This window comes from Lates calcarifer, linkage group LG2, assembly GCF_001640805.2.
Source record: "Lates calcarifer isolate ASB-BC8 linkage group LG2, TLL_Latcal_v3, whole genome shotgun sequence".
Lineage (NCBI taxonomy): Eukaryota > Metazoa > Chordata > Actinopteri > Centropomidae > Lates > Lates calcarifer.
Window position 1 is genome coordinate 15,660,745 of NC_066834.1, and position 20,525 is coordinate 15,681,269.

At 40.0% G+C, this 20,525-nt stretch overlaps 2 protein-coding genes across 5 annotated transcripts; one reads left to right on the top strand and one right to left on the bottom strand.

The window, feature by feature from the left end:
- Positions 1–2,295: 2,295 nt before the first annotated feature.
- Positions 2,296–13,606, bottom strand: asb7 (ankyrin repeat and SOCS box containing 7). Of its 3 annotated transcripts, none has more exons than XM_018692932.2 (5): positions 13,358–13,606; positions 12,503–12,627; positions 11,079–11,269; positions 8,997–9,602; positions 2,296–5,557 (listed from the first exon to the last, which is right to left on the bottom strand). In XM_018692932.2, exons 2-5 carry the CDS (start codon positions 12,538–12,540, stop codon positions 5,418–5,420), a joined length of 975 nt encoding a protein of 324 aa, XP_018548448.1. In that variant the 5' UTR covers positions 12,541–12,627; positions 13,358–13,606; the 3' UTR covers positions 2,296–5,417. The 3 variants fall into 3 exon arrangements, with proteins under 3 accessions (XP_018548448.1, XP_018548446.1, XP_018548447.1); XM_018692930.2 differs by having other exon boundaries at positions 11,079–11,290; XM_018692931.2 differs by having other exon boundaries at positions 11,079–11,332; positions 13,358–13,375.
- Positions 13,607–14,814: 1,208 nt separating this feature from the next.
- On the top strand, positions 14,815–19,855 carry lins1 (lines homolog 1). Of its 2 annotated transcripts, none has more exons than XM_018692662.2 (6): positions 14,815–15,157; positions 15,254–15,343; positions 16,406–16,538; positions 17,417–18,013; positions 18,334–18,520; positions 18,926–19,855. In XM_018692662.2, the coding sequence occupies exons 1-6, from the start codon at positions 14,858–14,860 to the stop codon at positions 19,776–19,778; spliced, it is 2,160 nt and encodes a 719-aa protein (XP_018548178.1). In that variant the 5' UTR covers positions 14,815–14,857; the 3' UTR covers positions 19,779–19,855. The 2 variants fall into 2 exon arrangements, with proteins under 2 accessions (XP_018548178.1, XP_018548179.1); XM_018692663.2 differs by having other exon boundaries at positions 18,337–18,520.
- The last annotated feature ends 670 nt before the right edge of the window (positions 19,856–20,525 follow it).

Below are 20,525 nucleotides of genomic sequence, written 5' to 3' on the forward strand. Positions count from 1 at the left end.
TACGTTTTTTTTGTCTTATTGGTTTTAGACATCAACAATTATACCAATATGTCTGTATTCTTCTAATACAATAGAAAGACATTAGCAGAGTGTATTATTCTGTTGTGACTTGGAGAAAGGAGCTCCCTTTCTCACATTACAATCACCAAAAAACTTGGACACAGGACTTTTCAAACATGGGACTCTAATCAAGTTGCATGAATGTTTTTCGTACAACCCCATCATAAGTAATATGTGCACATATTTGATTTGGGTGGGACAGTATGGAGGTGCTGTATCAGATATGAGAGTAAGAACCATTTAGATATTTTTAGACAGCAGACAGAGCTGTACAGACAAAGCTGCTATTGTTCCTACTGTCTGAAGGCTTGCTGGCCCACAGAGGGATGGCATTGTTTTATCATGTAACGCTACCAGTGATCTAGTCAACGATAGCACCCTATGTTTGGTAAAGTAAGACAGAAGTATATCACAGACACTATTAGCTCACCCCAGCTCTGTGCAGGGTTTGACTGAGTCCTGCTGAGAACAAATGGAGGTGAAAGCAGAAACCCTCTCTTTTAAGACAGCATTCCTAGGGAAAATAAAGAAAAGGGAAATAAGGAAAGGAGAGGGGAAATGCCACAGCAGAGATGCTTGACAAAGTGCCATTTTCAGAACTTTCTGTTGCTTTTATATGTTTTGAGGTGGGGGGAAGTGAGGGATAGTGGATGGGTGAAAGTGGAGAGAAGGGGGGCAGTTAGGTGGCCACAAACACAGTGAGTGGATCCAACTTCACATTTCACCATCCAATATAGAGCGCTTCTTTATATATCTATCATATATCATTAAATATCTGTATTTATTTAACCGTTGAGAAAAACTGTTGATATTCAAGCACAGCAGCCCTCCCTTCAGTGATCCTTCAGAGGCTCTGCCCCCAACCTCGCAGACGCGCATCACCATGGAAACCAACACTAACAAAGAAGAGAGGGAAAATGGCAGAATCGAGTGCGTACGTTTTTTCACAGCAGAAGCAAAACAAACATAATATTAAACGTGATAAAAAAAGAATGACATACACACAAACACAGCATCTGCAACATGCAAGAATGAGTAGTTTAGATGGTTTTTACAGAGCTACAGTAGATAGTGAACAGTGACGGAGCACTTAGGTTGTGGGCTACATTAGCTACAGTGAAGCTAACAGGTTTCTCAGAGCTAGCACAGTAGCTGCAGACAGTGGTGCACATCATTCTCCTCCTAGTAGGACAAAACAAAACTGACCTACTGGTTCTGTGAAACAGTGCAAACTATGTTTGTTCTATGTTTATGTTTACTGTGTTAAATATTTTCCTACTAACCTTCACTCACCTGGCAGCCTAGGCGTCTATTTTCAGGCCTCTCAGCTGCCAGAGGTCTCTTCACTGCTGGAAAGCAGCACTGGTGTTGACTTGGGTCTTCCCCCTGGCCTGATCATAGCTTTTCTTTTTCATTTTTATACTCTTCTGTCTATTCCCTCTCATGCTGCCTATTTGCTATTACCCTGTCTCTGCTCTCTAGCGTTAGCATGCAAGGAATTTCCTATTGCCCTCTTTATACCCTCCCACCTCCTGTGCACGAGCATGAACGTCATGATTGGCTGGAATGGATCGCACCGATCCACTTCATTTATATCACAATTCTAGAGCCAGAACTGTGTAGAAACACTGGATTTTTTTCAGCACACACACAGAAGCAGCAGCTAGTGGACTGTGAGGAGATATTCCCTGAATCTGAATAAAAGTACATTAAATTATAATTGCAAACCCTACCCTGTAAGTATGGACACAACATGTTAGTTCTTTTATAATTTGTATTTATCCATTTTCTCAGTATTTATGAACAATTGCCATTATTCGGTCTTGTTTTTGTTTTTGTTAGTTTGTTTGTTTAGTTTTTTTGGACTGCCCCTTAAGATGTTTATATCTATATTGTATCTCTGAAAATGTGACTATATTGTACGGTTGCTTCTGGCAAAAGGATTTTTTAAGAATTCAGAAAATTATTTTTTCTCCAGTGATGTTGATGAAATGCCAGGAGATCAGACCTAGTAGAGAATCTGCTTAGATTTACTGAGGTGTTACACCTGCTGACATGTAGACATGGATGAATTATAAAACAATGCACAATTCGCTTTTTTTAAAAATTATTATTATTATTATTATTATTATTTTTACATCTTTTGTCAAAGTTGGGACAGCCTAGATAATTTCTGTCACACTGTTATTCACACACGCAAACAAACAACACAAAAACAAATGGCTGACAACCCGGAAGTGTTAACTTTAGTTTATTCACACATTTTGATTTTTTACATTTGAAAATCTGCATAATCTGTACATTCAGTAGTTTATGGTGTGGAAGACTTTTGATAGCCACACAAGATGATGTATGAAGTGTTTCCCTGACTGTGATGATCAAAGTCTGCTGAGGAACTGATTGGAGAAGGCAGTCGATGTACAATGGACTCATTCACACACAATACAAAACTGCTGCTGGAAAATGGTATCGTATCAGAAAGACGGACAGTATGGAACATGGAACAGAACTGAAACGTGGTGGAGAATATTCTGCCATGACAACAGTGAATAATCTTCAGTGTTTAGATCTTGGAAAACTGCAGTATTAAATGATTAGTGAGTCAAAGGGAGGAGGCTGCAAAGGAATGAGTAGTAATAGTTGAGTCAACTGCATTAAAAACATTAGCATAACTAATTAAAAAAAAAAATTAACTCAAACTCTTAAATTGAAGATAACAGTCCTGGTTTTGTTGTTTTTTTGTTGTAGTTTGAGCCTCTTCAGCCTATAAAATAGTGTCCTTCAGAAGACTGTGGCTCTTGGGCCGAATCTTTCAAAAGTTAGACGATCCTTTAAAATAATAAATAGTAAAAATAAATGAAATCAGGGATTCCTCATCCACTCACATCATGTTTTCAAAATGCAGCAAAAAGCAAACTATAGAACACTTAAAAAAAGAAAACTTAATTAAAGAGTGGCACCTAACATAGATAAACTTGCTAATGTGTTATCTGTGTATTTTTATGGGCACTTGTAATGCTGTACTAGACAGTGTGTTCTGTGTGATTTCACGCTGTTTTGATTTTGATTGTTTGGGAGAATGCAGTCCTCAGTCCAAATGTTTTTAATCATCACATCTAAGACTACTGCTTTGGATTAAAGGTATCCTGTGGAATTTTTGATGTCTAGTGAGCTATGGAGCAGTTTTCTTGGAGTGGGTGGCTGTTTTGTCTGAATGCAAACACTGCAGGGTTCAAACTTTTTCAGCTTTGCAAATGTTTTATGAGTAAGGAAATACACTTGACAAGTTTGCTAGACTTCAAGGATGCACACAATACATTTTGGTGACTAATACTGAATGTAAACATAACTTTTGTTTGTTTGTTGTTTGAAATTCCACAGAAAACCTTTATCGACCCAAGCTTTAACCAGATTTCTCCCACAACGGTCATCAAAGGACACACTGGCAGTGTCCTTCACCTTCAGAGAAAAGAGGGCTGCATTTGGGGCAACCTTTAAAAAAGGACAGTTCCTGTCAAACTGTTGTGATCTTTATAGTTTTCTTTAGTTATTAACAAAACGATCTCTTCCATACAACTCCCCTGACCTCTAACCTCACTTTACATTTTCCAATGTTAACCCACTCAAACTCTCTTCTTTTTGTTAACAGGATGAAGGTATTTGTTGCAGTATAGCTGCATAGAGCACAAACTGTCCCAATACAAAGCTGCAGGAAAACATGAAAAATATAACATGAACATTTTAATGCAGGTGAACACTGTTAGAATGGATCTGTGAACACAACATTTCAGGAAAACCAACTTTAGGTGCCATGTAAGTTCACTATGCAATTTAAACACATGCAGAGATAAAGAAAAAAATCTTGTTGCATGGGTATTATTTAGACCCCAAATCCTACATTTTATTTTTAATTGTCAAAATGAAAAAATTCACAGTATAATCTCCACAACAGAGTTACCTGCATGATGCAGATGAATTTTAAGAAAGCACCCAACATTTCTGCCATAGAAATAAAACACTTGATTTCAAATGATTCCTGTACAACTGAGTATTTGAACTCAGACACACACAAAAAAGAAACATTTGAGTCACACCAAACAGATCATAATATTATATCCAAACTTTAAATACATTAAGAATACCAGAGATCATTGCTTAAATAAATTCTACAAAAATATCTGTTGCACATGTAACATATTTACATTGACTGCAGCTTCTAGCGATTGTGTGTCAGTGTTATCCAAAACAAACTATGTTATATGTATTTAAACCACATCTTTAGTGATAAATGCGGTGTTTTCAGAACAGACTTCTATCACAGTGCACTCACCTTAAATGTACTACATATTGAGCTGACATGAATAAAGCAACTTGGTATATGGTCGATCACTGCAGAACGTTTTTGCTGTACAACTGGTTGTATCAAATTATTTCCAAGCATTAACTTCAAAAGTCATTTCAACTGCGTTATATATACTCTTCCTTGAGTCTGTGTAAGTCATTCTTGCTTGTCAGAAAAAAGCAATGTGAAGCAATGTTAGAGTAGATCTAATCCTGTGTATTATTTTTGAAAAGATACACTGCCCAATTACTATACTAATTACTTATTACAGCACCCAGTCGACTCACAACCTCAAAATTTTGTAGACTAATAATCAGACTCAATAGTTTTTCTGTTTCGGTCTGACAAGGTATTTTGATGTTATAATGGGCAGACACTATAAAGCTTAAGCCCAATTTTAAGTCCTACTTAGCAACATAGCTACCTAGCTAAGTGGGAAAAAAATGTCCACATTGCTTATCTCATATACAAAGCTCTGACTGTTTCTCTAGCTGTAGGAAAGAGCGGTCGATGGGCTTAGTATGAGGGTATTTGTTTAATCAGTCACTGAACAAATTGAAGATGTGGGCAGTGATTTCAGAGGTTTGGAACCAGATTTTTAGAGGGTAGAGGGTATTTAACCAGTATTTAAGTAGCTCACACTGTCATTTTGAGCCAGAAATAAAATCATCACTGCAGCACATCAGGTTTAACTTCCTGTAGCTCAGTGAAAACAGACGAGAGGAAATAAATTAAACTCATTGGCAAGTGATGACAATCTGTGCCAGTAAGGATAACATCATGCACAATAACAATATAAACAGAATGCCGTCTGCAGTCAAATAAGGTTTCTTTATCTCCCCCAAAAAAAGGCTGAAATGGCAAACTGAATCAGAGAACTATGTGTTAAACTGGACAAACAAACTGGGCGAACTATCCCTCATCACGTATGGAACAGACCTTAGTGATTGCATAGTCTTCATAAATGGTAGCAGAGAGTTTTGAGTCACCCTCTCCTCTTCTATCGTCGTCGTCTTCACACACTGTCAAACTTATGTTTTAAATAGTCTTTCATAACCTTTGCAATTGGCAGATCCTCCAAGAATTTCAAGCTTTGAAGGCCAATGCAGTGACGGATTTTTATTCGACACATGTCTTGTAGAGTCCGAGGTTGTCCTGAAAGAGGAACAGAAACTGTTATTACCCAGTGGAATTACGTCTGAGGGGGGGAGTTCAGTACAGCCTGGCTGCAAAAATCTCTGTTAAGGTGGGTGAAAAACAATGTGGACCTGATGTCGGATGTCCAACAGTTAGTCTAGTGAATGTTGGACTGGCAAGAGTGCTAAGAACTAGAGATATAACAGTATCGTCAATTTCACGATATCTCAAGAACAAAAGTGTCTCAATCCTGCTGTGGACCCGGATGGTAACAAACGATAGGTCTTCTGGACAAAACTGTAGCCGTGGTGGAGTAGAGCAAAGCAAAATGAGAATTGCAGAGGCCATTGTCCTATGCGTGCCCATCATCCTTGGTGCTCCGCTAACTCCCTCTTCAAATCTATGGATCTAGTACAGGGAAGATGGCGGACGTCAGTGTTGGAGGCGAGCCTTTGAAACTGTGGATGCTTCAGTGTTTTTTAGATCTGATGTGTGGAAGCATTTCAGTTTCTCCATGTCATGAAATGAGAGAGGGGAAAAGATGGCAGATAAACAAAAAACAATATGCAGGCTCTGCCAGACTGTGGTTACCTGCACATCTGGGAAGACGAAGTTTATTTTTTTTTTATTTAAAAAATGTATTATTATTTATTTGTTTATTATTCAACTGACTGTTTTTTGCACAGTGCAGGTAAGCCCGAAAATCAGAAACACCTCCATAATGTAAAGCAATAAAAAAGTCCCATGTGTTGAATTTAAAACATTTTGACTTGTTTTTTTTAATGCCACAGTCACTGACCCCTATTACTGTACATCCATTATGAAGCTTAAAACTTCCTTGTTCATCTGTATACTTTTACAGTGACGTGCCAGAGGCTTCAATCAGTTCTCTAAATCACTCTGTGTCCTGTTATCAGCTGTATGCAAACACTTGGGAAGAATCCCCTTCATTCCAGGAAGTGATGTGTGTGTAGGTGTTATCAGCACGATGTGGGTAAAATGACTCTGCCACAGACACTCCCTCTACCACAGGGATCACACATAATCTCAGGCAGGTGAATAAATCACAACAAAATTCCCATTTTACCCTTTTACATGGACTCTAACGCTTAAACTAAACTTCAATCCAAATCCAAGTGGGTAGATATCGCAAAGCCTCCACCTACTACCTGCAGGCAATTAATGGTGGTACAGCTAAGTGGGAAAATATGCATTCCTATGATCTGGTTGAACTGACCCATTGAGATTAACAACAAATTTGTTTTGTATTTATTTTTTTGTGACCAAATAAAACCGAACTTCAAGCACCTAGTTAGCCACAAAATCCAAATACCAAAACAGCTACAATTATCTCTTCCTCACTGCAGGATTCTGCTTTGGTTTCCATAAATTTGGGCATGTTCAGAGGGTGATACTGATTATGCGTTCCATTTATATCGGAAGTCGGAACTGGGAGTGACGTCACCTCTGAGTTGACGCCGTCCCAGCTGAGAGGTCAGAAAAAAATGGACACTCAGAGGAAAGCCTTTGCTTCGCCTGTTGCTCTTTCAGAGTATCAAAACAAATCTGCACTCCACCTGAAGAACACCTCGGTTGTTAACAATAGATTTTGATATAAAGACTTTAGAATGTTCTTAAAATGCTGCTCAAATTTAACTGTTCGAAAAAAACATGTAAAAATTGAGCCATGAACGTGAACCGATTCAAACGTATCCTGGACTAGCCATTGTCAGTGTTAATCATTGGTAGCAATACATCATAAGTTCATGTAAACATGAAGGAAAATCAATACCAACATTACTTCTACTAACTTTCCTCACATACCAAAACTGGTATGTGGTTTTTCACATCTTAAATGAAGTACATACAAAACATTACCTCACAAGGCTCTTACAAATTCAGGTTATGAAAAGCCCCAGGTTATGGGTTGTACATATCAAATAGACTTAACTCCATGCAGTGGAAAAGGACTATGAGTTATCATACATATACATTAAAAAAATAAAGTGCCTGTTTGGTATTGAAAGCCAGAGAACATGAATTATCCAGGCTTGTGTACTTCAGCACATTCACTTTGAAATAGGGGATACTACATTAAAGTCTCTGCTTTAAGTGCTGAGCCGCAGAGTTCATAGAACAAAAAAAAAATTGACTGTCCAAATACAAGTCGGGACCCTTGTATGAGTATAGTTGTACATGTTGAAGTATCTGACAGGAGAAAAAGCTAAGAGGAGCGGCAGCAGAGATGTGTGCAGCAGTTGAAAAGAGGTGAGGGTGCCTGTCATTCTGTGTGGGATGAGCCTTTCATGGCATATGAGTTAATCCAGGAGGTAGAGGTGTAATCAATAACCCAGCAGATATATGATCTGGCTGATGGTTTCAAGTCTCTGAAAGGGCTTGTCTGAATCAGTGCACAGCTCTTTGATATCAAAGTTCAGGGGGCAGTGGAGGAATGCAGCCATTGTTCCTTCTAAATCATAATGCTTCAGGTAATGTGCTCTCCTGTTCCTCTGACCTGGGATTGTTCTGAGACTGAACACTGGTCATTATAACCTTGTGTTGGCAAGCAGCCCTCTTTCACTCTATACATTTCTCAACTTTTGCCTCTTCTCAACTTACAATAAAAAGGTCTATCACTTTCTGTACAAAACTTGGACTTTTTTCCTACACCCCACCCACTTGTACAGATAAACACATTAACTTTTCACTGTACTGCGCAGCATTTGGAAACAGGCATGAAACACTGGCTAGTATCCATGCTTAAAGTATGATATTAACGTCAAAACTAAATATCACACTTGATTTGCAACATGCAAATTTTTATGGAGGCAAATAAGGCTGTGCAATTTGATGATATATATCAGATGACAAAATAAAAACGTTAATCAGTCAAAATGTCTAGTGGAAAATATGCCAAATAAATAGTCTGTTGTGTGATGTATAAAATATGTCGACAACTGAAAGGATAACTCAATCACTACCAGACTCCATTGACAAAAACAGTAATTTTACCAAGCAGAACACGGGAGCTCCTGGAATATCACAACCTCAACCAGTTAGTTGGCTTGAGTTATTGTTTAACTTTCTGTTTTGGAAAAAGTCATGTTAATGTTAATAAACAGGTCTATCTCCTGTATGAATCCTATTCCTAATGTTGTCAGATAATTCTAATAACAATCTGAGCTTGTCAGAGACAAAAAAACACTTTAGCGGACCGTAAGTTTACATTGCAGCAGCTGTTCATGGTGTCTTTGAAGGCAAGACAGAACCGGGGATCTGTAAATTCTAATCCAGCACTAAAAACTATTATCTGTAATTGAAAACATGTTGATAAAAAATACCTCAAACAGTGCAGCTTTCTTTGCTGGAATGAAACGGATATATATGTATAAAATATGAACAATGAAAACAATGATGATATTAAACTGTTGATTGAAAATGTGTTGGTGTGACTTACTGGTGACCTCCTGCAAGAAATCCAGACAGGGCCGGCTGATTGCAGACATGCTAACTGACACAGCTACCGGTGTCTGGCCCTCGTAGTTCCTGGTGTTGGTGTTAGCTCCGTAGGTGTAGAGCATCTGGGCACACAACACATCATCCCTGAGGGCTGACAGGTGCAGTGGGGTTTGGCCGTCCTCGAGACGTCCGAGATTAGTGTCTGCTCCCCTCTGCAGGAACATGCGGCAGTACGAGTGATTGCCTTTGATGACGGCATACCGCAGCAGGAAGCCATTCTGAATGTCAATGTTGGCACTGTGGTCCAGGAGGATCCGTACGCAGCTGGAGCGCTCGCGGATGATGGCCAACTGTAGCGGCGTGGTACCTTTGTCGCTCAGTGGGTCCACCTCGGCCCTGAACTCGAGGAGGAGGCGTACGAACGAGTCTCGACCATAGTGGGCGGCCACGTGCAGCGGTGTCCAGCCATCATTGCTTTTTGCGTTTATAATGTCACTGCGAAACTCGGATTCCAGCATCAGTCGGGCGATGCGTGCTCTGCCATGCATAGCAGCATAGTGAAGTGCTGTGAAGCCGCCAATAAAGTCCTTCACTGTGGGGTCAGCTGTACAGAGGAGAGTGGAAAGAGTGGAAGTGAGAGGGAAGTCACTTACATTACCAGGGTAATGTTTTGAAGTTGTGCTTTAAGACTGTGGTCAGCAGGAAGCTACAAATCTACAGGCCTGTCTTCAGTCATTGTAGCTCTGTGAAAACAACCTAAACCACTGACTCTTGCTAGTTTTTACTCCCTCATGTTGTGGATACTGTGTTTGTGTGCAAGTAATTTCTTTGACATTTTATATTACTTTTGTTTCGCTTCAGCTGTGAAAAAGTGGATGCACTCCATTCCACCATTTTCCTCCTCATCCAGTTGTTAATGTCCATGAGTTTTGGGGGTGGGGTGTGTTTCTCCAGGATGCATTACTCTGCCTTTAATGGCCATATAACACTACACAGCAAAATTTCTGTCTCTGTCTGTCCAATGATTTTCTTGACAACTGCTCATCCAATCAACTTCAAACATCACAGGTGTATTGCTGAAGACCTAAGTGCTGTGCTGACTGTTTTTTGGAGTAGCTGTTTTAGAGAAAGCCTCAAACAGGGATGGGCAGAACTAATTGATGATGATGATCTTTTGGACCTTTTGAATTTGTACAAGTTACACTTTGGGAAAACTGGTGGCACTAAATAGCCCAACATTATATATTTTTCATCAAAAAACACTTTCTTTAGTAACCCATTTCCTTCCATAGGCTTTTTCAGTATAAAAAATAATGATTAATTGATAATTGATCTTCAAACATCACTTCTCAAAATGTTACCTGACATGAAGAAAATGGCGGAACTACACATCGAGGGCTACACCCAGACAATTCACAACGTGTGTACATGCCAGGGTTTTATGAAAGGTGCAGCTCAACAGCGACGACACACTCACACTGCCACCACAGACATGCTAGAGTGGAGTGAAGCGGGCAACTCCAGCAGTAACATATGAGACCAACTGACCACACACACAGTGCAGCTCGGAAAGGATTTCTTAGTATTTTAAGTTGCTTGCAATGAATGCCGAGCAAGCTGCTCCTACTGACAGACATACCTTTGAACGGGCACTACACCAGTGGTGTTATATTTTCAATGAACAGTGTTGTTAACCCTCACATGACCAACACTGCAAACATGTGCAAACTGTTGATGACATGAATGCTTACAGGTATTAAACAAGATAAGGATTCCTCCAAATATTTAATGCATCAGTGAGAGGTTATTTAGAAAGAAGATAATTCTAGGTTACATTTTTAAGGGATTGACTGTAAATATAATTGGCCTTTTCCTTTAGATAAAGACCCTGTGTGTGTCATGTTGCATACTTTTTAAAAACTTGAATGGCTTTCAACTAATGTCAAAGTGAATGAAAGGCTGTCTTTATCTAGTAAAATAATGCCCTCTAGTGTTTAGTGAGAAGAATATCTCAAGGCATAATGCTTACCACCAAATGAGCTCAACAACAGTAAGACAAAAAAAAAAGACAAAGCCTGACCTCCATGCTCCAGAAAGACTCGAACACATCTCTCTTTTCCTTTGGCAGCAGAGAAGTGGAGCAGCGTCCAGCCATTGGCATCACGGATCTTGGGCGAGTATCCTTGTTCCAGCATTCTCCTGACAGTGCAGACATCCCCAGCTGCCACTGCAGCCTGGATCTGGAGCTCCTCATGAAGCTCAGGGTTCCTTCTGCAGTGATGGTTCAGCATCCTGTCACATTTCGGAATGGGAATGTTCATCTGTACCTAACCGCTGTTAGGAAAAATCAGTGAATACATTCTGTATGTCTTGGAGAACTGGTTGGGTGTGTACAGCGTGTCTGAAGTTTCTGATTCACCTGCCAGAGCACTTAACATTGTCTAACGCACACCTGCTGGGCAGGTGTTTAGAGGAATGAAGCCCTGTAAGTATGTAGTGAACTCCTGCACAATTAGTAATAACCTTTGCCGGGCATTAAGCTCACAATATGAGAAAATATTGTTAGGCATGAGCCAATTAAAAAAGGAGTCAGATCCCAATTCTTATCTGATCAATACTAGACTACTGGCACCTATGTTGACCTTTTAGAGTTGAAAAAAAAATCTGATTATGATTTATTTAAACACACAATACAACAAGCAGGTTTAATACATATCACTTAAATTGGTTTCTTAAAAAATTGTGACAAGAGATGGCTGAGCTGATCCTAAAGATTGGTATCCAGGCTGATCGATATTGGTTAGGATAAACCTGATCTAAATATGGTCCTTTCTATCCTATACCCCGCTGTGTTTTGTCCACCTCAGCCTGCTAGTGTTGCAGTGCTCTTCTCTACCCAAGCTGGGCTCTAAAGTGCAAGCAGTTCACTGCATTTAGTGTGTGAAAAATGATTTCAGTACACCACACGAGTGACTCTGACAGTGTTAAGACAATGTGGTTGGCAAAACAAATGGATTCACTAAGCTTATTATCATTTGTAAGGAGCAGTGTATAAAGCATTCAGGTGACAGCTGCTCAGTTTTTGCCCGTGCTGTCATTTTCACCATTTAAAATGTCAGCTGTCACTAATGAATGTTAATTTTGTGAGTAACTTGATAACAGCCTAAAATTAAACCGCACTGTTGTTTGGTTAAAGTGCTTGGCCAAGGATAATTTGTGAGGGAGGAATTCCAACTCTGTACTGATGTGTCTGTGGTGAGCTAATAATGACCAATACATGAGTGCTGTTGATTTAAAATGTGAATAACTGGTAAAACATGAGGACAAAGCCTTGGAGTTTCAGAGACCATATGATTTTGCTCATCACACCACAGGTTTAATCCTGAATTTAACCACAACTAGGCTGAGGACAGCCCAGAGAAATTCAAATAATTTCCCATAATTTTGTACAAATATTGTATTGGTATGATATGATTTGATGATATGATAAGAACCAAAATTTACCTCTTGACCAGCTGAAAAGATGGGCTTCTCTTAGTCATATCGGAGCTGCACCTGCAATCATACAGCTGCGTCGTCAGGGAAGCTGAGAGGGAAATAAAAAGGCGCTCTGTCTTCAATAGTTATCCCTGCAACACACAAAACACTGCCATTGTTAGCAAATCAGCAAAAAAGGTTTGAGGCTGTACTCACCAAATCATAGACTCAATTGACATCAGAAAATATAATGGACTTGATTGCTATGGATAAACTACTGTTATTTCTACTACTGTTATTATTAGCAATAACAATGCTGATAATAATAACAATGAGAAATGACAGGAATGTTAAATTAAAGGTATGTTGCAAATACACAACTTGGTAACTAAAATACCACTGGTTTATGACTAAAACAGTTAAACAAGGCAGAAAACTCAACAGCATTTCCGCTCATCACAGTCAACAGTAAAGTTTTAGTTGCTTAGCTGTGGACTGGTTGGTGAAAACAGTGGACAATGGAGTGGCTTTATTTGCTAACATAACCAACAATACACAAAACACGCACACGTAAACAATATCCTAACTAACCTAAGCCGAGGGAGCCACTTGGGCAGATGAAGAAAACTCGTTTCACACATTGAAATAAATGTAATAAATGCGAGATTCTTGATTTAAGTCTATATTTATCCCAGACTGTTAGCTAACGCCAGCAAGCTAACAAACTCACTAGCGCTAGCTCGCTAGCTTGTGTTTACTTTTTGCACTAGCACATTGGGCACACACAAACCCCAACACACTGCATGCAAGGATGTTAGAGTTCATTCTACATATTCACTAACAAACACAACAACTTTAAACAACCGTAAAACAAAGATTTACTTGACAGACGCTGAGCCGACGTTTAACTTAGCCAATCAGCTTCCAGACGGGAGGAATTGTCAAAGCTGCATTTTTCTGTCCCTTTCAACTCTAATCCGAAACTGAGCAGAAATATTGTCTATTGAACCTTCCCTATATGTCCGTTTCAGCAGTGTTGAGCATCATTTCGCTGTTGAACAATCAGCTTTAACAACAAAGTCTCTCTGTGGGCACATCAGTGTGACCCTAGCAGCAAAAACAATAAGACTTCCGACTACAATCTTTCAGAATAAAAGCAAACGATGTAAAGCCATACTTGCAAAAGATAAGAGGGTGGTCAGAGAGGAAAACAGATGATATTGGTTATTTAGGGCCACTGTGATTATAACTGCCTGAATCCAGATGTCAAATTAACACAAACTAACAATCTCTGATATTTATATAACCCTATTAAACCTGCCGCAACTGGAATTAGACTTTTACACTTTTCTGATTGATACCAGCACATGTGGGAACAGAAGTAAATTGAGTGGATATTAAATAGAGAAAAAGAGCATCAAAGAAAAGTGACAGTGATACTTCTGGTAAATGTAAAGCCCAGTTAGTTTCAATTACAATACATGATATGCTGAATGAAAAAAAGATAACTGATTACTCATCTTTAAAACACTATTTACGATTCGTGACCCATTTAAAAATTAATGCCAATATGAGGTTTAAAGAATGTACTCGCTTTACCTAGTAGCTTTGAAAGTGAAGGAAAAACACCATAAAATCACAAAAACAAAAATCATATCTCATGCCTCCATACCAAAAGACTGTGGTTTGAAAACTCAAAATGTCCCCCAGAAACGGAAAAGTGAAAGAAAATAGCTCTATCAAATAAGATGTTTTAATACTGGGGCGTGCTTTTTAATTAAAAAAAAAAAAATATGACGTAAATTCAGTGGGTATTTTATTTTATTTTATGAGTACATGGTTAACAATCATGCGAAGCCCCGCGGTAATTGTACCGTTTGAAAATTGCAAAATAGTTACGACTTCCGGTTGTGAGTAATGTTTATTTCAAAATAAATACACATTTGTAAAAGTCATACTGATAAAGTTTTCACGTGTTTTTATTTTTAAGGCTTTATGAATATTATAATATAAAGTATAAAAGTGAAAATAAATCTGTTCGTTTTGGTGTTATGTAAGATGCCGTCAGACTCCACCAAGAATATATGCCATACAAACTTAGCTGTTATAGATAACAGAGACGTCAAAGCCGTCAAAACATCCACCGGATAACTTTAGCGTCAGTCCATGTTTTTTAACGACTCGAATGATTATTGAGCAGTCGTTAATATCTTGTCCAACGGAATGGAACGAGCTAAAACGTGTTTTATTTTGAAGGCTCAGGTGGCACACATCCGGTTTTAACTTGTTACATGTTGGTGACCTGACTCAGCTCGTGAACCCATTTGTTGTAGCGCTTCCTCGTGTTTCCTACGGCAGGTCTACACCGGAAGTAGCGGCGACATGGAGAGCGCGGTGAGCTGCAGGGAACCGTTCACCAGGACCGAGCTCTTTGACTGTTTAACAGATACGTACCGATGTTTTCTGACGGGCTCATGTCCCACCCGAAGTCCTGCTGATATGGCGGGTATGATATTTACCGGGGTGTGTGAACTGGTGCCCATGGAGCTGACCTGCATCAGTCTGACCCTGGTGGATAAGATGATCCACCTGAGGTCTCAGAGCCAACCTCCAGAAGTCTCAGTATTCTGTGCTGAGCTTCTGAGGGTGTTGTTTCAAGACATGGATCTTATGTCTCAACTTGTGAGTCCCACACTCTTCTCATGCAGAGTAAAAAACAACACATTAATTTATTGTATTGATGTTACAGTGGTATCTAAAGGGCCCACTATTCCCCAGGTCCATCAGTTCCAGAATGAGGACCAGATTATCTCTCATCTGGCTGCAAAGAGTGTATCAACGTGTGCAGTCTATCATCTCCACAAATCTGTGAGTAGCCTACTCCAGAACAGACTCAGTTAATCTATGTCTGTGTTGTACTTTACTGCAAAACTTTCTGTAATCACACCAACTTAGCAACTGGTTCATTCAGATAAGTTATATTGTTATATTCAAGCTTTGTTGAAATTAATTCTAGATTCTGAAAGTTTCCAAAGCTACTAAATTCTTCAGAGTGACTTTGAGGACCTACACCAATCAGCCACAACATTAAACCACTGACAGGTGAATTGAATAACATTGACCATCTCATTACAGTTCAATGTTCTGATGGGAAACCTCGGGTCCTTCATTTATCTGGATGTTACTTTGACATGTACCACCCAACTAAATATTGCTGTAGACCAAGCACATCCCCACGGCAACAGCAGCCTCCCCCAGCAGGACAATGCTCCCACCACACCACAAAAACTGCTCAGAAATGTCTTGAGGAACACGACAAAGAGCCCAAGGTGTTGACCTGGCCTCCAAACTCCCCATATCCCAATCTGATCCAGCATCTGACCTGCCTAATATTTTGCCAAACAGCTTTCACCCGGGATCAGGACCTCTGAGGGTGTCCTGTGGTGTGTGGTAGTGGGACATTAGTAGCAGATCCTTTGGGTGCTGTGGGTTGCACGGTGAGGCCTCTATGGATCTGGCTTGTTCTGGATCATCCCACAGATGCTGGATCAGATTGGGATCTGGGGAGTCTGGAGGCCTGTCAGTGGTTTTAATGTTGTGGCTGATCAGTGTTCATCTAAAATGATTGGTGCAGCCATGGGTCAATACTTCACTCTGTGTATACACAGTTTTAGTTTATTATCCCTGTGGCAAATGTTGACATGTGACACAAAGGTGACATTTATGTTTTGTAACAAGTGTTTTCAAACAGAACTGTTTGGTTCAGCAGTAGAAAAGACTTTAAGGATGAGAACTACTGGTTGGCCATATTCTGGCAGTTCCTCTGGGATCTTCCAGGACCATCTCACAAATAGTGGATGAGGTAGTCCTGGAGAAGGCTGACATGGTGTACTAACTGTCTGTTATGTGTATTAAACTTTCATTTCTCAGGGTACAATCAGTCCTGTCTGGCACCAGAAGTGTGTGCAAGCATTTCACAGCTCTCCCCCAGGTGCTGAACTGGATGCCTGTCTGTGGTCACTGACTGAAGTCCTAAAAAGACTTCTTAAAGCAGCTGATCCAGGTAAAACCAGATAATGTTGTTGTAGCACCATCTCAGATTTTGTTCAAAACATGCCTATATCATGAATTGGTCCCAAAACCAAGGTCTGTAAAATATTTCTGCTCAAATCCCATGTTTTTGTATTTTTTCAGCCTTTGACATTATTTTACTTTATAGTTTCAAAAATGCCTTATCTGAGAAGTGATATTGAGGGTACTACAAACCTGGCAGCAACAGTGACCTTAGCAGCCACAATTGGTAATTACAGGAAGTTGGTGTATTAAATCGCATCCACTCAACTAAAATTATATGCACATACATGCGATCAGGGCACGTAGGGTGTTAAAAGAGGCACCATTCTTCCTTTTACATGTCAGGTTTAAGGTAATAAAATGTTGCTTCAAGGCAGTAATCATTCTCAAAACAATCCTATGTGGTAAATCATGTATACACAAAGTCAGTAGGACACTGAAAATATCTATATCAGAACATCACAGAAATACTAATATACAGTGCATTCAGAAAGTATTCAGACCTCTTCACTTTTTCACATTTTGTTAGGTTGCAGCCTTCTGCTAAATTAAAACAAATGTTGTTTTTCAGTCTAATGATAAAGCAAAACAGAACTGAAGACATTTTTATGAATTAATTAAAAAGGAGAAAAGTGGAAGTTTCTCCATCTCCACACAGCTCAGTCAGAGTGGTCACCTCTGACCTCTGTCCAGTTTACAATGTTAAAAAATAGAGAAGAGCAGAATGGATTGTTAGCTACTAGCTAGGGTACCTTACTAAAAGGACCAACATGAAGGCCAGAAAAGAGCAACCCAGGTTTCCTGCAGTGTGATCCTTTATTGTTGTGACTAATGTCTCATTTTGAATATATGTGTTTATTCCATCAGAGATCCTTGAGAGACTTCTGGCAGCTTTTGACTCAAGTCTAAGTGCTTTATGTTCAAAGTTTCTCCCTGAAGAGAGAAAAGAAGAAACACAGTGTCTGGTGGATTTTACCAGCAGCAGCAGATCTTGGGGAACAACGTTCTGTCTCCTGCTGGACCTGCTGGAGGCGCTGACGGCGTCCACTTCAATATGTGGAGCTGGTCTGAGGAGCCAGAGATTAACCCACATTCACTCCTCAGCACTCCTGACCACAATCAGCTCCACCTCAGAGTACTTTGTCAAAAAGCGAGCGCTGCTGCTTCTGAAGAGAGCTGTGCTCCAGAAAGCTGGAGAGGACTGGGCTTTAGGAGAAGTGCCGTCCACTGTGATGAAACATGAGGACTTTAGCTCTGATATGAACATGCTAGCTCAGACTGTGTTAACAGCAGTGGATGCTAACTGGCTGCAGAGTGTTCAGGTGGAGTCTGCCTCTTTCTTTGGGGGAACCAGACACATCCGAGGTGATGAAGGTCAGAAACCAGACTGTGTGATGCTGAGAGCTGTCAGCCTGCTGCTTCTCAAGTCCATGGAGCTTCACATACAAACAGCAGGTAGAACAGGTGAGAGTTTATAATGAAACACAACAGTACACTGTGGTTTTGTTGCTTGGTCAGTATCCTAACAGATTAAGGGTTTGAAGCTAACATTAAACTAATGTTAAGTGTCAAGACGTTTTGATTATATCAACATTACTTAATATTTTTGGCTTCCTGGGGGCACTGCAACTGCACACTGTAACATCAACACATGACAGCACCAGTGCCCTTATGACTCTGTAATGTAGCAGGAGACACCCTGTATTACAGTATTTCCACAGCAGGGGGCAGTCCTCTCACATGTGAATTGAGTAGTCTGTGCTGTTCCCCTCCCTGTGTCACAGCAGGGGTGGACAGCTCCATAGAAGTTCATGGATATCTGCAGAGTCTGTGGAGCTTCCTGGGGCGGTGCAGTCTCCACCTGATGGAGGTTACTCACTCCTGCTCCTGGGTCAGTCTGCTGTTTGGAGAACAGGATGATGACATGACGGAGGCAGCTAAAGCCTTGCTCTCCATATTCCTCCATCACAGGTAATTTATTTTTATTAACATGACATGCAAACAAAGTTAATCAGAGAAAGTGTTTGATAAGACTCTCTGAAGGTTCAGTTACCTCATTAAAATTCTTCTTGTTTTATATATATTCATTCATTAAAAGGTGGTGCCCTAATTTTCATGGAATTCAAATGTAGAGGAAAGTTGTCATTTATAATACAATGTCAATGCAGAACATGATCAGACTCTGTCAGCCAACAATTACATAGAGGGGAATATTATAGGTGGGTTGCAGTGCATAAACCCCTCACTTGTCCCCTTAGAGAAAAGGTTCACTGCAAACCAACACAAAGTTGTTCTGAGTGATCACCTTTATCCTATAAAGAAACAGAGTTAATGCTTTCAGAATAAGCTAACTGAAGTGCCTGTCTCTTCCAACAGACTCTGTTCTGGGTTGGATGAGTTTGCTGTGTTGGAGGCTGCCTGTAGCTCTGGCTGCAACCCTCACTGCCACTTCCTGCTCCTGCTCCAGAGTATCTCTTTCGACCACAGCATCCTCCTTGACTTTCTCATCTCTGCTGAAACCTGCTTTCTGGAGTACTTTGTGCGGTACCTCAAGTACCTCAGATCTGACTGGCAGGGATTCACTGCAGCATGTGAACGAGTTTGCATGTCAGGCTGTCATTTTTCACCCCAGGAGTCAATTACACCAGGTGATATGTCTGCGCTGAAATATAAAGGTGCGTCAGATCACAATGAATTTAGCTCCTGTGTCCAGCCCACAGGTGTCCTGCCAGTGGAAAGGATCGGTGCAATAGCTGGGCTTTGCCTTGTAGAGTATGACAGCTCTGATGAGTCTGATCCAGGGAGTATGGAGACTTCTGAGGTTGAACCAGGGGTGTGTGTATGTCAGAAAAGTCAATGTACAGACTTGGATGTGAAACAAGGGAATAGTGGACCACCAGTATTTACTGGACAGAAGCAGTATGAGTCATCTGAGTCCACAGGATTACTTCGTGAAACTAACTCCACATTGGAGGGAGGACCAGGAGGACTTTCACTGCCATTATTACAGAGTAAGAAAACATTATCCACTAACATGGCACCTCTGTCAGGACACGTGACAGGTGAAACATCAGCCAGAGCAGTCCTCTGTCTGTCAGAGCTCAGAGAGGTGGTGACAAGGCTGCAGACAAAGAAACTCTTCCCATACAACCCTTCTTCACTCTTAAAGCTCTTGGTACAAGTGGAGAACTGTTCCCATCAATCACATCTGTTACAGTTCAGTAAATGAGAAAGATATATAACATGTTTTGTTCTGTTTTGTAATGATGACATGGAAGCTAAATATAATATATATTCAGAGATTTATGTCTTAGTCTTAAGTGTATCTGTTAGATTTTATGCATGTCCAGCAAGTCGGTAAAGAAAAGAAATAAGAGATGATAAGAATCAAAACCAGGGTTGAAGTGGATAACAGAAGCAGAAACTAAATGAAGAAGTCATCATACTGTGTATAGGAACTGACAGCTAAAATGGGGAGAAAATAAGTGCTACAACTAAAAATTGCTTGTTCTTTTATTGACAAATTGTCAGAAGAAATTTAAATTTGGTACAGTGACTCATAAACACATTTTCTAACCAACTTAAATTCAGCAGCTTTCAAGAGCACAACCTTTGTGTTTGAACATTTTTTGAAGCGTTTCTTTGGCTCTATTTAATTCTAATAGGAAATCTCCAGGTACCTTTCCATGCCGCATCATGTTAATCATTACTTAGGAGTGTCATCAAAGGGCTCTGTTGATTTAGCCTGACATTAAGTACCAGTACATTGTTTGTCCTGTCAGTGCACACACCCTCCCTAAATCACACAGGGATGGAACTGACTGTAAACCCATTTGAAGCCAGCATACCTATTTGTTTACAGTGGCTTTTGTCTGTCAATCTACACTCAATAACCCATAATGAAAACATTTTAAGGATTAAGGATCATTTACAAAATTATTCAGATGCTTAGTTTACTTGAGCAGCAATTACAGCT

Excerpts from the sequence above, each read along its gene's own strand:
- asb7 (XM_018692930.2), bottom strand. The coding sequence starts at position 12,540 with ATGACTAAGAGAAGCCCATCTTTTCAGCTGGTCAAGAG. Across the intron at positions 11,291-12,502 it reads TCTTTTCAGCTGGTCAAGAG|GATGCTGAACCATCACTGCA; the intron begins GTAAATTTTGGT and ends GAAATGTGACAG. Across the intron at positions 9,603-11,078 it reads AGTCTTTCTGGAGCATGGAG|CTGACCCCACAGTGAAGGAC; the intron begins GTCAGGCTTTGT and ends TCCTCTGTACAG.
- lins1 (XM_018692662.2), top strand. The coding sequence starts at position 14,858 with ATGGAGAGCGCGGTGAGCTGCAGGGAACCGTTCACCAGGACCGAGCTC. Across the intron at positions 15,158-15,253 it reads TGGATCTTATGTCTCAACTT|GTCCATCAGTTCCAGAATGA; the intron begins GTGAGTCCCACA and ends ACTATTCCCCAG. Across the intron at positions 18,521-18,925 it reads TCCATATTCCTCCATCACAG|ACTCTGTTCTGGGTTGGATG; the intron begins GTAATTTATTTT and ends CTCTTCCAACAG.